At 34.8% G+C, this 14,050-nt stretch overlaps 1 protein-coding gene across 1 annotated transcript; it reads left to right on the plus strand.

Moving 5' to 3' along the window:
- The first annotated feature begins 5,220 nt into the window (after positions 1–5,220).
- On the plus strand, positions 5,221–6,162 carry LOC144293349 (olfactory receptor 5AL1-like). The gene has a single exon (XM_077864438.1). It carries the CDS (start codon positions 5,221–5,223, stop codon positions 6,160–6,162), a length of 942 nt encoding a protein of 313 aa, XP_077720564.1.
- Positions 6,163–14,050: the final 7,888 nt, after the last annotated feature.

Raw genomic sequence — 14,050 nt, forward strand, 5'->3', positions numbered from 1 at the left:
CTGTGCCTCCCCCTGCTTGTACTCTCTCTCTCTGTCAAATAAATAATTAAAATCTTTTTAAAAAGGATTATAGAAAAGGTATCTTCTACTATAAAATAGATGATCTATGGTCTAACTGAATACCCTCAGAGTTGGCATGCAAAAGCCATAGTCTGATTTCTGTCCACCTCATTGTCAGATGCAGGTAGATTCTACTGTACTGGCATCATCAATACTATGTACTCCTGGAACTGATTTTCCCAACAGTTCATCAAGCTACTATAAGTGCATGCTGGTGATCTATAAAGAAGGAAGCCATTGATGAAATAAAATTCAAGAATGTTTTCAATAAGACCTGTTGCTAGAAGACACAATTCTCATAATGTAAAAAATGAGCTGACAAATTTCCTTAATTTGTTTACACTTGATCTTAACCAAAAGGCTGAGAAATGATCCTTTCATTTTTAATGCTTATTCTGTAAACATTTTTTAATAACATAATTGGAGAAATGAGTCAGACATTCTGTTAAATGCTGAAATATTCCAAAAGTCCATTTTGATCCCCAAATCCTATTTATGTGATCTAAATTCTGGACATCTCATTTCTTATTTTTAAATGACAATTAACTCATTGATATCCATCCTTTATTGATTGATTCAATCACAAATTATTAAAAGTATCATTTCACCAACAATTTATAAGCTTTTTCTTTTAGAAGCTTAGATCTCAAAAAATCCAGATTTGTATGCAAAGGGAAAGGGGAAATACCATCTAGCTGACAGTCTCCTTCAACTTAAATATAAAACATTGAGAGATATCAATTCTCATGAGGATTTCAAAACACAAAAATTTGTCTAGGTGAGGGGAAATATATACTGTAATGTACTGCTGATAGAAAAATCATGTAATGCCTATGGAGAGATATGTGGCAATATCTAGCAAAATTACTACAGTCAACAATCCCTCTTCTAAGTGTGGGACCCAGGAAATTTAACAAAAATCCCCTACCCCTGGACAAGCAGAGCAGGACTCACTCCATTTTGTGCTGTACCTGCCTTGTGCCGACCTGCTTAGGGCACTGCCCCACCCTAGTCAAGCCCAGGGCACACCCTAATGGGAAATCGGCTCAGTGGTAGGCCAGTTCAAATGGATACTTTAGGGTAAAATGTAATTCAATCAGCCACCTGCGAGTGGACCAGCATGACCGTGCAACTTTCTGCGTATCCCATTGGCCACTGGCCCCTGTAAAGTTGCTCAGCCTCTTAGTCTCGCGGTTGAAGTCCCTGCTCCGCTGTGTCGGGTATACTTGGACCCAGGCTCGAGCTTGTAAATAAACCCTCCTGTGTTTGCATCGATGTCGGCTCCTCAGTGGTTTCTTGGATTTGCAATCTCTGGCACAACACTAAGAAACTATCCCAAATAAATACTAGCACAAGATGCAAAAGAACACATGTGCAAAGTTATTTACTGGGATATTATTTATATTAGCAACATATTGGTACCCAAATATCCAATGGTAAGGACAGCTATTCCAGAAATGAGGATGATTTCTAGGTGTGCTACATGATGAACATGAGAATATACTATTAAATCAGAAAAATATTAAAAGAAATATCTATATTACTGAAATGAAAAAAGTATATTTCATATGAAAGAAGGAAAGGAGATTATTAAATATTAAAGATTAAAGGAGATTATTATATTTTTATATATAAAAATATATATAATAAATATATATTACATATATATATGGCACCTGAGTGGCTCAGTCAGTTAAGCATCTACGTCTTGACTTTGGCTCGGTCACGGTCACGATCTCAGGGTCATAAGATCAAGCCCCCTGTAGGACTCCACACTTAGCATGGAGATTAAGATTGTCTCTTTCCCTCTCCTTCTGCCGCTCCCCAGCCTCTCTTTCTCTCTCTTTCTCTCTCTCTCTCAAAAAAAAAAAAAAGATATGTGCATGTATTTTATTACATCTGGTTAAAAAAAAATAAAAAACTACATTGAAAGGACAAGTCAAAATGAACAAAAGCAGTTTCCTGTAGGGAAGACAGGGAATGAAGTGAGTGCTGACAGATATGGAACACCACCATCTTATTTTGAAAATATTTTGCCATGCATTTTGGTTTTAGAGGCATATTGAAATTTTAAGGAATTAAAGAACAAAAGTAAATCGAAAGTGAGAAAAAAAAAAGAGACCTTTATGTTAGAAACCTAGTGCATCTCATTTTATTCAAAATAAAAGGCAAAGGCTTTACATTGACCCACAAAGTTCTGAGTGATGCACTCATGTAAACTCTCAGACTTCATCTCCTTTTCTTTCCTTTGCTTTGCTATGACCTCCTCATCCCTAAGATAACAGCTGTATTTCCTTTACAGGTATTTCTTTGTTTGTTTATCAAATGGAAAAAGCATTTTATAAATATTTTTTCAAGGAAGATGAGTGAAAGGTCAATAGGTATATGAAAAGATGTTCAACATCATTAGTCATGAGGAAAATGCAAATCAAAACCAAAAGGAGATATTACTTCAGACCTCATCTGTTTTCTATTCTGTGTAGATGGTGCTGAGGCTAAACAGCCACAGTAGTTCAATGCTATGGACACCATTTGTTTTCATTGAAAGCAAATTTAGATAGACAGGTTCATTCACTTCTGAGAATTGACTACAAGGTAGTTCTTGTTGCCCTGTGATTTGTATGCATTTAGTTTCCTAGAGACCAAAGAGAATAATGAACATTCTTTTAAATTCATCTTTGCTTTTGGACTGTAATGTCAATCATGACAACAGTTTGAGACATTAATCTCAGTCAAAAGATTTCAATGTTTCTAATCAGGAAATTGATTTTTGTTCAATGGTTTTCAAAAACTGCTGTTAAATACAAGGCTCAGGACCTACACGTTTATTTTAAATAAATTCATAATTTTAATATGAAACCAATGTGACAAAAGGTAAAGCAGATATAGCAAATAATCAAAGTGGAAATAGCAATTACTCAAACTGTTTTCCCAAAAGAGATCATTAAAATGTTCTTCTACCCTAGATTCTTCCATTAAGTAATAGCCCAGGTGATCTATCACTTCAAAGGAAATAATTTGGTCCCCAAACACTAAACATCAAATAACTGCTTGTTTTTTGAATACGTATAATTATATTGCTATCCAATGCTTGTTAAAAATAATGGAATACCCAAAAAAATTTTCTTGAGGGACCACACACACAATATGAGGTTGTCTCCAAATACCCAGATAATTTTAAATGTTACTGGATTCATGGAGATCCCTTTCAGGAGCACTAGACCAGACTACTCAGGGGATTGTGGCTGAACTGAATAACAGTGTATTGAATATTGAAAGATATCAGATCATAGGGAAAATATATCTGGACTTACATATCTATAACTTTATTCACTTAATTATTGAACTGATAGTTATTGACCATCTTCTTGGTATTAGATACTATGAAAGGTAGGTGATTAAATTGGGTATAAAATACAAATATTATTTCTTAGAAATAACATGTTTAAATTTAGAATGTGCTACAGACATATTAACCATTGGTTGCCATATAGTGTAGCAAGTGCTATGTTGAAAGAATTAATGTCTGCAAAAATGTATATATGAGGACCACTTAATCTGCCATGAGAGGCCAGGAAAGCCTCCAAAAGGAAATGGTACAACAGAGCACAGAAAGTGTAGTAGAAGAGAAGTAAAAAAAAAAAAAAAGGAATACAAAGGGAAAGTGTTCTGGGCAAAGATAATAATGTGTATAAAATTGTGGCTTACATTCAAATCACTATGGTAGTTTGGAATACCTGTGATATAAATACTATATGAAGAAAATCACAAGAAACCAGCCTGTTCTGAGATGAAGGAATTAGATTTTCAAGAGTTATGTCAGCCTTATTAAAGACCTTAGAATTCTATCTGGGGAGCTAAGGGAAGACATTGAAGGATTATATCACAAGAACATAAAAATGAAGACTGGTCTATAAAAGTTCATATAAGCTAAAATGTGAGGAACAGAAAGACCTAAGAAAGACTGGAAGCAAAAATAAAATTAGGGGTCAGTTATAGTAAAATGATTGAGAAAATGGGGGTAGATGCCTGTTCCAAGATGCGTAGCTAAAAATGCTAAAGGGGAGAGAGAAAAAATAAAATAGTAAGTAAGATAAAGTTTCCAAGGAGATGCTAATCAAAATTTAAGTGAAGGAAGTATTTTTTATATTTTACTATGTTTTATCTGTCTTGACCATCTGTGTCCTGATCATGTGAAGTAATATGAGACAATGTCGTGATAAAGGAAAATCAAGTTAACTTACCCTCTGCTGTGCTTAAGAAAGGAAAGGGAATGATTTCAATTCTGCAAGCTTTCATACATTCAGAATCCAGCCTGGGTTTATGGAAATGTTCTATAAAATGTAGTTGTTCTAAACGTTCCTTCTATTCTAGTCACTTTGGGTCATTTATATACTTGAAGAAAGAAGGCAAAATAATGTCTCCTAATCATTGAAAGCTATTTTACAATGTGGAAAATCATTCCCTGGTGTGCTTTTTGCCGAAAGACAAGCCAGAAAAATCACAGTCCTATTTTTCCTTAATATTAATATTATGTGTGTATTGAAATAAAAAAAAAAAACTAGAGAGAAGTAAAAAGAAGAAAATTGTAAAAATTATACCAAATAGGATGCCTATAAATAAATAGTGCTAATATTTTTATTCTGACTTCCCTTTTATATTTTCTCCACTTGATTTCAGTAATCTTTAATATTCTGACAAAATGATGAAATTATAGCAATTTTATGAGATACACTTACAACTTAAATCATTTTGAGATACGCTGTAAAAGCCACTTAGATTCTTAATGTTCGTTTTTATTTATTTATATTTAAAGAAAAATACAGCACAGGCTTTGCTATAGTATTGATTATAAAATTTTAATCAAAATACTCTCTTTCTTCTTTTACAGCTTCCTAGTGGATTTTATATCATGGAACTTCTGTCTGGACCAAATCCTTTCACGTTGAAAGCATAAGTGAAATCCACACACAATTCAAAGTGCTTATCCAGATTCTGCTTTGGCTGAATTTAACATAACACCTTGGTTCGCCAGGGCTATCTTCTCACATTGGATTGATCATTTATTCCTTACAGAGTAACGATTATTCAGGGTGTGTCCTCTAAAAGAGTTCATTGTAGATTTGTCGTTTATTGTTTATTGTCTATTGCCCATCTTTCATGGCAAAAGGCAATCACTCAGCAGTCACTGAGTTTATTCTCTTGGGCCTCACAGATAATCCGGAGCTTCAGGCCGTTCTTTTCTGTGTATTCCTATTGATATACTTAGTTACTGTCTTGGGTAATCTTGGTTTGATTGTGCTCATCCAAATCAGTCCTCAACTTCACACCCCCATGTATTTTTTCCTCTGTCATCTGGCTTTTGTTGATTTTTATGGTACCTCTGCCATCACTCCAAACACACTGGTGAACTCTCTACGTGAAATTAAAAGTATGCCATTTTATGCATGTGCCACTCAAGTATGTTGCTTTATCACATTTTCAGTTTGGGAATTACTAATGCTCTCTGTCATGGCCTATGACCGGTATGTGGCCATCTGTAGCCCTCTACTCTACATCATTCTCATGTCCAAGAAACTCTGCATCCAGTTGGTCACTAGTTCTTATATTTATGGATTCACTGTGGGGCTCATACAAACAATGGTTACATTCCACATGTCTTTCTGTGATTCCAATGTGGTCAACCAGTTCTACTGTGATGATGTTCCCTTGATTGCTCTGGCCTGCTCTGACACTCAAGTCAAAGAATTGATGTTGCTCATCATTGCTGGGTTCAATGTCTTCTGCTCTCTTATCATTGTTCTTATATCCTATGGGTTCATTGTCTTTGCCATCTTAAAGATCCATTCTGCTGCAGGAAGACAAAAAGCCTTTTCCACCTGTGCTTCTCACCTGTTTTCTATTACTATGTATTATGGGACCCTCAGTTTTATGTACCTGCGCCCCAAGTCAAGCCACTCACTGGATAAAGACAAATTTGCCTCAGTATTCTATGCAGTGGTGATTCCCATGCTAAACCCGTTAATTTACAGCTTGAGGAATCAGGAGGTAAAAAATGCCTTCAAGAAAATATTTGAAAAGGTATATTCTAGTAATCAATAATGAGTTGTGTTATTCCTAAAAAAAATGCTGAATATTAGGAATGTTTCAATGAAGGCTTGTACATGGTACAGTGCCAGTAAATGTAGAAATGTTTGTTCTCTGAAGCTCAGTTCTCTGATCTCTAGTTCCTTAAAAAAATAGGTGTTTTCTTGGTTTTCTTACACATTACTCATTCAATGATTGAATTCTAAAAAAGAGATAAAACCAACCATTCTGTTTTTCCATGAGACCCTTCACAATAGAGACAAAGAACAAAGCACCTTAAAATTGTAACTTTATCTTACTTCACTGTAATGTTTAGAATTTTAGGTGGTCTTGTGACACATCAACTATACAGATGTTATTGAAAATACCAGCTATGATTTTCTTCCGTAGTTGAACTGAAGTAAAAAATAACAAGATGGTTGTTTGAAGGGTTTTGGTTTTAAAATGCCTGAAAAGTGACCTTTCTCTTTACTTTAAATGTCCCTATTGATATGGTTAAACATTTTTTAGAAGACTTTATTTTTGTAGAGCACTTCTAAGTTTACCACAAAACTGAGAGAAAGATACAGAAACTTCTCACAGATTCCTAGTGCCACACCTGCACAGACACCCCCACTCCATTATCAACATCTTTCAGCAGAAAGGTACATTTGTCACAATGGATGAAACTATATTGACATATTATAATCATCCAAAGTCCATAGTTCACCTTAGGTTTCACTCTTGGTGCTGTACATTGTATGGGTTGGGACAAATGTACAATGACTTGTATCCATCATTATGATATTTATTATACAGAGTATTTTTATTGCCTTAAAAATCCTCTGTGCTTTGTTTATTCATCTGTCCTCTACTGCTCCCACCCCTGACAACTGCTAATCTTTTTTATTGTCTCTGCGGTTTTGTCTTTTCTAGAATGTCATAGAGTTAGAATCATATAGTATGCAGCCTTTTCAAATGGGCCTTTTTTTCACTTGGTGATAATTGGTGTTTCCTCCATACTTTTCATGGCTTGATAGTTTTTTGTTGTTGTTGTTGTTGTTTTTTTTTATTTTTACTACTGAAAACCTTCTACTGTCTGAATGTACCATACTTTATTTACCCATTCCCCCACCAAATGACAGCTGCTTCCAAGTTTTGGTAATTAGGAATAAAGCTGCTATAAACATCAGTGTGCTTATTTCTGTGTGGATAAAAGTTCTGCATTCCTTTGGTTAAATATCAATGAACACAACTGCTGGATCATATGGCAATAGTGTGTTTAGTTTTGTAAGCAATGCCAAATTCTCTTGGCTCAATATTTTAATATGACTTTTCAAGCATTTCCCCTTCTATATTTCCCTCACATTCACCCAGGCCTTTGGCTGCACTAGTTACTCCTGAATGGAGTGACACAAGCCTTATGCCACTTAGTTACTGAGAATCTAATTACCGTGTCCTTCTTAATGTGTACTTTTTGCAGTTGCCCATTGGCACTGACATTATCACTGGGCATAGAAGTTCTAAAGATGCTTTGTGAATTCCTCTGTTCCAGATATAGTTTTCCTGGCCCAATTGTGTGTTGGTACCCCTATCTTCTTATGTTAATTAGAATTGACTACCTTAGCCAGCACACCAATTCATTCCTGGCCTGCTGCTCCATTGGCATAAAGTTGTCACAGATTGCAGCTTGTTAAAAGAGTTATTGAGACCCTGGTGGAAATATTTGCCTTCTGAAACCCCAAAACTATAACCCAGAATAGACTAATATTGTAGGAAGAGGAAATAAAAATTCAGAAATTGGGTCACAGAATGTAATTACAAGAAGGGCCAATCCTAAAACCACTTCTTCATTCCTAGACCCATGATTGTATGCTATTGAAGACACCATAACCTATATTGTCATTGGTTTGTAACCTACAGTGTATCATGGAGGACTGTGCTCTGCTTAGCTGAGCTGTCAATATGCCATTCGGATTTCTTGTCAAGCCAGCTGATTGTTGGTAACAAGATATGACTTTTACTTGTCAATTATACTCAAAAAAACATAAAATGTCCATTTGGGCTTTTATCATATTGATATTTCACAAAGCATAATATAAGTTTATCATATTGATAGAATCTTGCTAATCACACCTGATGAACTGTAAGTGGCAAGATCTCTTGATGCTTTCATAACATATAGGAGTCAAAATTTTGGAGGAAAAACCTGAAAATATTCAGAGTACAGTAGTTTCCTAAGTACATTTTCTTTAAGTTAATATGGAGAAAATTTGGCCCAAAGGAATGATGCACACTGATTCATAGACAGTGATAAATACTGTTGGACAGTTGGCAAAGGGACTGAGAGTAACAAATCTCCAAAAATATGGCATTCTAGGGGAAAGGATTTTAGATGAATTTGTAGGAGTGGGTACAAAACAGGCTGATATAATTTTTTTTTTTTACTACTAAAAGGTAACTATAGTAAAGGGTTTGCAATAATGAGGAGGCCTAAAGAACCTATCATATAGAGAGAAGCCACCTACTCTTCTCTCTTGCAATCCCAGGACTATCTGTGACACCAAGCAGAGTAGCCACAATGTTAGGAATGAAGCCTATGAATGCATCCAATAACATGGGCTGCCTTCTACCACTACCAACATTGGGTGTCCAATCTGTTAGAAGCAGGAACCTCTGCTGAGTCCTAAATACGCCATCATTCTTTTGAGAGACAAGTCAGAAACACTGTGGTAAGTCAATTATATCAAACTACCTCAGTATTGAAGGGCACAGCAATTTGTTCATACTGAAATCAATAGATTGAAGGAAGGAGTACTTCCTTCCCACAGCTTAAAAGATACCTAATTCACTGGAATGGTAAATAACAGAGTATTGTTTCAGAAGAAGTATATTTTACAACAGCAAAAGTTTGATATGACCATGGCATATAATGAATAATAATAATTATTAAGCTTGTGTGGTGTGCATTATCTCCATTTTATAAACAACTGAATTTTAAAAATAATAGTGACTTGTTCAAGAACACATAGCTTGTATGTGGCAAAGTTAAGATTTGGGGTCAAATGCTTCTGAGTTCAAAATTCATGGGTTTTAATACTCTCAGACATTGACTAATAATGATTCAATGTGCCATATTTTTTGTAAGTTCATTTTATTTAAGTGCCTTGAGGCAGATTTGTGAAAATCATAGTTGTGGTAGATTATTACCACATAGTCCACACAAATCCCTATGTCTATATTCACACACTTACATAGTTACCTTTCTTATGGACTCTGGTCCTTTGACTTAAAATGCTCACAAGTGATGCTACACTGTAATTTCTAAGGCTTGACTCTTTCTCTGTGGGAATGCTAAATTTTAGAGCCCAAACACCATACTGTTGGAAGCCCAAACTAGACACCTGGAAGTGTCACTTGCATAAAAGAAAATATTCCAGCTGGCAGCCTCACCAAGTGTCAGTTGTGATCAAAATTATCTTGGGCCATGCATCCATCCTACTGCCCAACCGCTACCACAGGGGAAGGATTGTCTAGTTAGCACACAGAGTCACGAGATAACAAATCATGGTTTCTTTAGGCCATCTAGGTTTGGGGTGTTTTCTTGTATTGCAATAGATAGTTGAAACAATAATAATCACAGAAAGAATTGAAATTTTTAAAGATTAAATTAGTTCTGGGGTGCCTGGGTGGTTCAGTTAGTTAAGCAGCCAACTGTTGATTTCAACTCAATCACAATTTCACAGTCATGAGAGGGAGCCCCGCATCAGGCTCCACATTGGTATTGGTTATGAAAACTGTTAAGATTCTATCCCTCCTTCTCCATCTGTCCCTCCCCTACCTCTCCTTCTCCAAAAAAAATAAATAATAAATAAAATAATAATAATAATAATATAATAAAATAAATTTGTTCTAAGTATAAATCCTAAAAATAGATTTTATGATTTTGACAGAAGGAAAAAGTTGAAAATATCTTTCTAAAACAAGAAATGAACATATTCTCAGAGGCTCATAGCTGTGTACATGCTGATAGATGTTTCTCAAGTCTCTGAAGAAAGAGACTTGAGTATAATTACTAAAGATTAGTTTTAAAAACTGCAAAAAAATACAAAATAAAAATAAAATGCAGAATATTAAAATGCAAAAGTATGGTGGCTTCTGTAGAATTTATGTTTTAGATTTTTGTTGCTGTTTTAATTCTGTTGGGTATAATGGGCTATAAAAACTCAATAAAGCAATATTCCTAGGATAAAATATTTACATGTAATAAGACAATTGTTATTTTTTCTTTTATAAAAATAACAATTGTCTATGATTTTTCTATGTATCTTTCTATGAATCACTCTAAACATATATGTGTATGTGGAATAGAGAGAAACAGAGTCTGCTAAAGAGTTTGAAGAGGAGTGTTCCCTTTCTCTGCGGTTAGCTTGCCTTAAATGCTTTCCAAAAGGCTTCAGGAAACAAAATGAAGTTCATTTTAAGTCATGTTCCTCTTTGACCAGAAGTTTCAAACAATTAATCAGATTAAATTAAATGTACCTCCAGGTGCATAAGAAATTCATGGTTTAACTATCATTTGCCTACAGCTCAACAGATACTAACTTTCAGTTGTAGGGTTGGATCTTTGGTGCAATTTAAATCAATATTTGATAGCCTTGCAAAGTTCAACAGCAAGCTAATGAACTTTGATTGAATGCATATTGTTACCTATTACTAAAATGTGAAATTTAGTAAAATTCATACTGAAAGAAAAAAACTAAATAAAATATACTTAAATATTGTGTGAGTTTTTTTCCCATGTGTTAAAATAATCTTTGTGTTACTTATTAGTTCTTTATTATAACTGGGCTCAGCACAGTAATATGAAATTTCAAATGATTATTCCTTGACTGTTAAGCAAATAGTATCCCAAAAGATTAACCTTAACATAATTGTTCATGCTTGTGAAACATCATCACCTTGTTTTGTTTTTCCAGAAATTGCTTAAACTGATGTAATACAAAGAAAATGTATTTAAAATGTAGAGGGATCAACAAATAATACAAAATATACTTCCTGTACTTTAGTAATGTTAAGTATTCACAGAATTTACCTCAAGTATGTTGGACTCTTTTCGTTTATACTGTGGGTCACTAAAAGGAAGTATGTAGTGGGGGAAAAATATCAAGGTAATTGAGGTAGTAAAAAAGGGTCTGAAGTAATACAAACTTTGTGTTTATTTTTTCCATTATTCTACTATTATGTTGGGACCATCTATGAATTGCTGAGTCCTACAAGATATTAGAGGGAAAAAATGGGAAAATATAAAACTATCTTTGTTTTCTAGGAATTTGACATTTAGAGCAGGTTACAAACAAATTAACAGAAGAATGAATTGTTGGATTAAACACTTGAGAAGTAATGAAACACATCTAGAAAAAAAGGGAAATTTCACCTGAGATCTGAAGGATAAATAGAAAGATTATAGCCAACTAGAGGACAGAGGAGTACTCTGACCCAACTGTGTACAAAATCCATAGTCACATCTGAGAAACGAATAGTCTGCTACATGGCTGGAACACAGAGATTACATGTCAGAAATTACACTCAAGACAGTACTGCACAGAAAGAGTGCAAGACTTCTGGATAAAATAAATGTTAGAGGGCAATAATCCGGAAATTTTTGAGAGTCCTAAACAAATAAAAGAATATAGAAGGTGTTAGAACTAGACAGATTTTTTAAACAAGTTAAATAATTAGTAGTGTTCAATAATGCATTGCTTATTGATGGAAGTTACATATATGAATAATTTTTTCTTGGTTTCTTATGTGGATAACTGGTTAAGAAACAACACCATACACTAAGTTAGAAAAAACATGCATATGAACAGGATAGGGTGAGCCCTGGATTGCTGAATTTTCTTTTGAACATATTAAATTTAGGTGCATTGGGAATACCTAAATGAAGTTGTCTGGGAACCTATTAAATATATATACCTGGAGTTCAGAGGAGAAATCTGACCTGGAAACTTCAATTTTTGTATCACCAGCATATAAATGATAATTTTCCCTATAGCATTAGATGAGCACTCTCAGGAGAAATGTGAAAAAAATGACATGAGTTGGCTGAGGAAAGAACTGCAGAGTAATAGTCTATTTAAAGCATAAACAAGGGAAGCAGAGCCATCAAGGAATAAAAGTACACAGAAAGATAGGAAAACCCAAAGATTCTAGTAACTTGGAAACAAAACCAAACCCAACCCAATGGTTATCATGAGGAAAGCTGATGTCAAAGATGTCTGATGTTACCAAGATGCCATAAAAAGATGTCCTCACTGTCTTTGGGAATAAGAAGAGCATTGTTGAACCTGGAATGAGTTGTTGCATTGCCATTATGCTGAGAACAGATTTCAGAATACAGTTGATTGATATATCAACGTGAAGGATGAAGTAATGACTTTTCCAGGATGTTTAGTACTGCAGGGATAAAGAAAAGAGCTTAATGGAAGGTAAAGGAAAAGAAGTCAGAAGTCACTGGTGAGGCTTTTTGCATATTTTAAGATTGGTGGGAAAGACTGAATTGATAGAGGAAGAAGAAATGGAAGACACAAAAGTTTGGGAACAAAAATATAAATTTAGAAAGAGAATAACAGCCCCACTCCCCAAATAGTGGAAAGGCTAGATGTGAAAGAAGGCAGTTTTGCATGACTGGTGACAGGAAGTTGAGAAATGTTCTATTATATGGCCATAAGTCTCCCTGTGAGGTCAGAACTGTTAACTATTGATAGTAAGGGGATGGTACAGGAGTGTGAAGGCATCCAAAGTGTGTGAAATGACTGCAGGCAGACTGAGATACAAACAGTGTTTTGCAAAAGAGCAGGTCAAGTAAGTGACTACTTGATTTTAAATGTAATACATTTTTTACATGTATTACATGTACAAATGTATTACAAATGCATTTTAATAATTCACTTTTGCCTAAATAGTGTTCTTGGTAGTTCAGGAACAATCACAAAGACAGGAATATTTCAAAATACCCAAATTTTGGTATATCTGGGAGGAAATAGGGACAGAAAATTTGGATGCAGTTAAGAGTCATTGTAGTAACCCATCACAGAGTAAGAGTTGAATAAAGGAGTTGCCAATAGATTCAGGATAATGAGTAAAGTTAAAGAAATGGTGACATGTATCCATAAAGGAAAAGTTGTAGTGGTCATAACTGATGTGAAAAAAAAAGGGTAGAAAGCTGTGATCATAAGATAATGTTTTGATTTTGGATGTTTAGCATTAATCCAGTTCGAGATAAAATAATTTTCAAAATGGAACCATGACAGTAGGATGCTCAAGTAGAATGGTGGTGAGAGCACTGATATCAAGATCAAGAATCTGGGAAGCCATATTTTTAAATATGTGAAGTGTATGGGCATGGACAACAACTTTGTGGCAGAGGTACAGTGACATTAGTACCTGAGTCTTCAATGAGTAAGAGGGAGGGACCCGAACACGGACCCGAATACGTATGATAACAATAAATATAGTTAACACAAGTGCAAGACATAATAATAAAGGACACTGCTCCAAACATGAACAATGCCTTACCTTACCTGCCAGATTTGAAATACGTGGATAGTTTCATTCAGATGGAGTGACCTGGAAAGAAGTAGGTTTTCGAGGGGGACCCAAATTTTGGTTTAAGGAAAGGAAAATAAAATGATTGAAGAAGTGGGAGAGTTTTGTAATATTAGAGTAAGAGCTACCCACACTCCAATACATCAGAGAACTATCCATGCTAGAAAGAATAAGAGCTGGGAGAGAAAGATATGAGATCACAGCTTGTGAGGCAATGGAAGAACTCTTCAAAGTACTGTCTAAAGAATAACCACCTGGGGCACCTGGGTGGCTCAGATGGTTAAGTGTGGGACTCTTGATTTTGGTTCAGGTC

Source organism: Canis aureus, chromosome 21 (assembly GCF_053574225.1).
Source record: "Canis aureus isolate CA01 chromosome 21, VMU_Caureus_v.1.0, whole genome shotgun sequence".
NCBI lineage: Eukaryota > Metazoa > Chordata > Mammalia > Carnivora > Canidae > Canis > Canis aureus.

Excerpts from the sequence above, each read along its gene's own strand:
- LOC144293349 (XM_077864438.1), top strand. The coding sequence starts at position 5,221 with ATGGCAAAAGGCAATCACTCAGCAGTCACTGAGTTTATTCTCTTGGGC.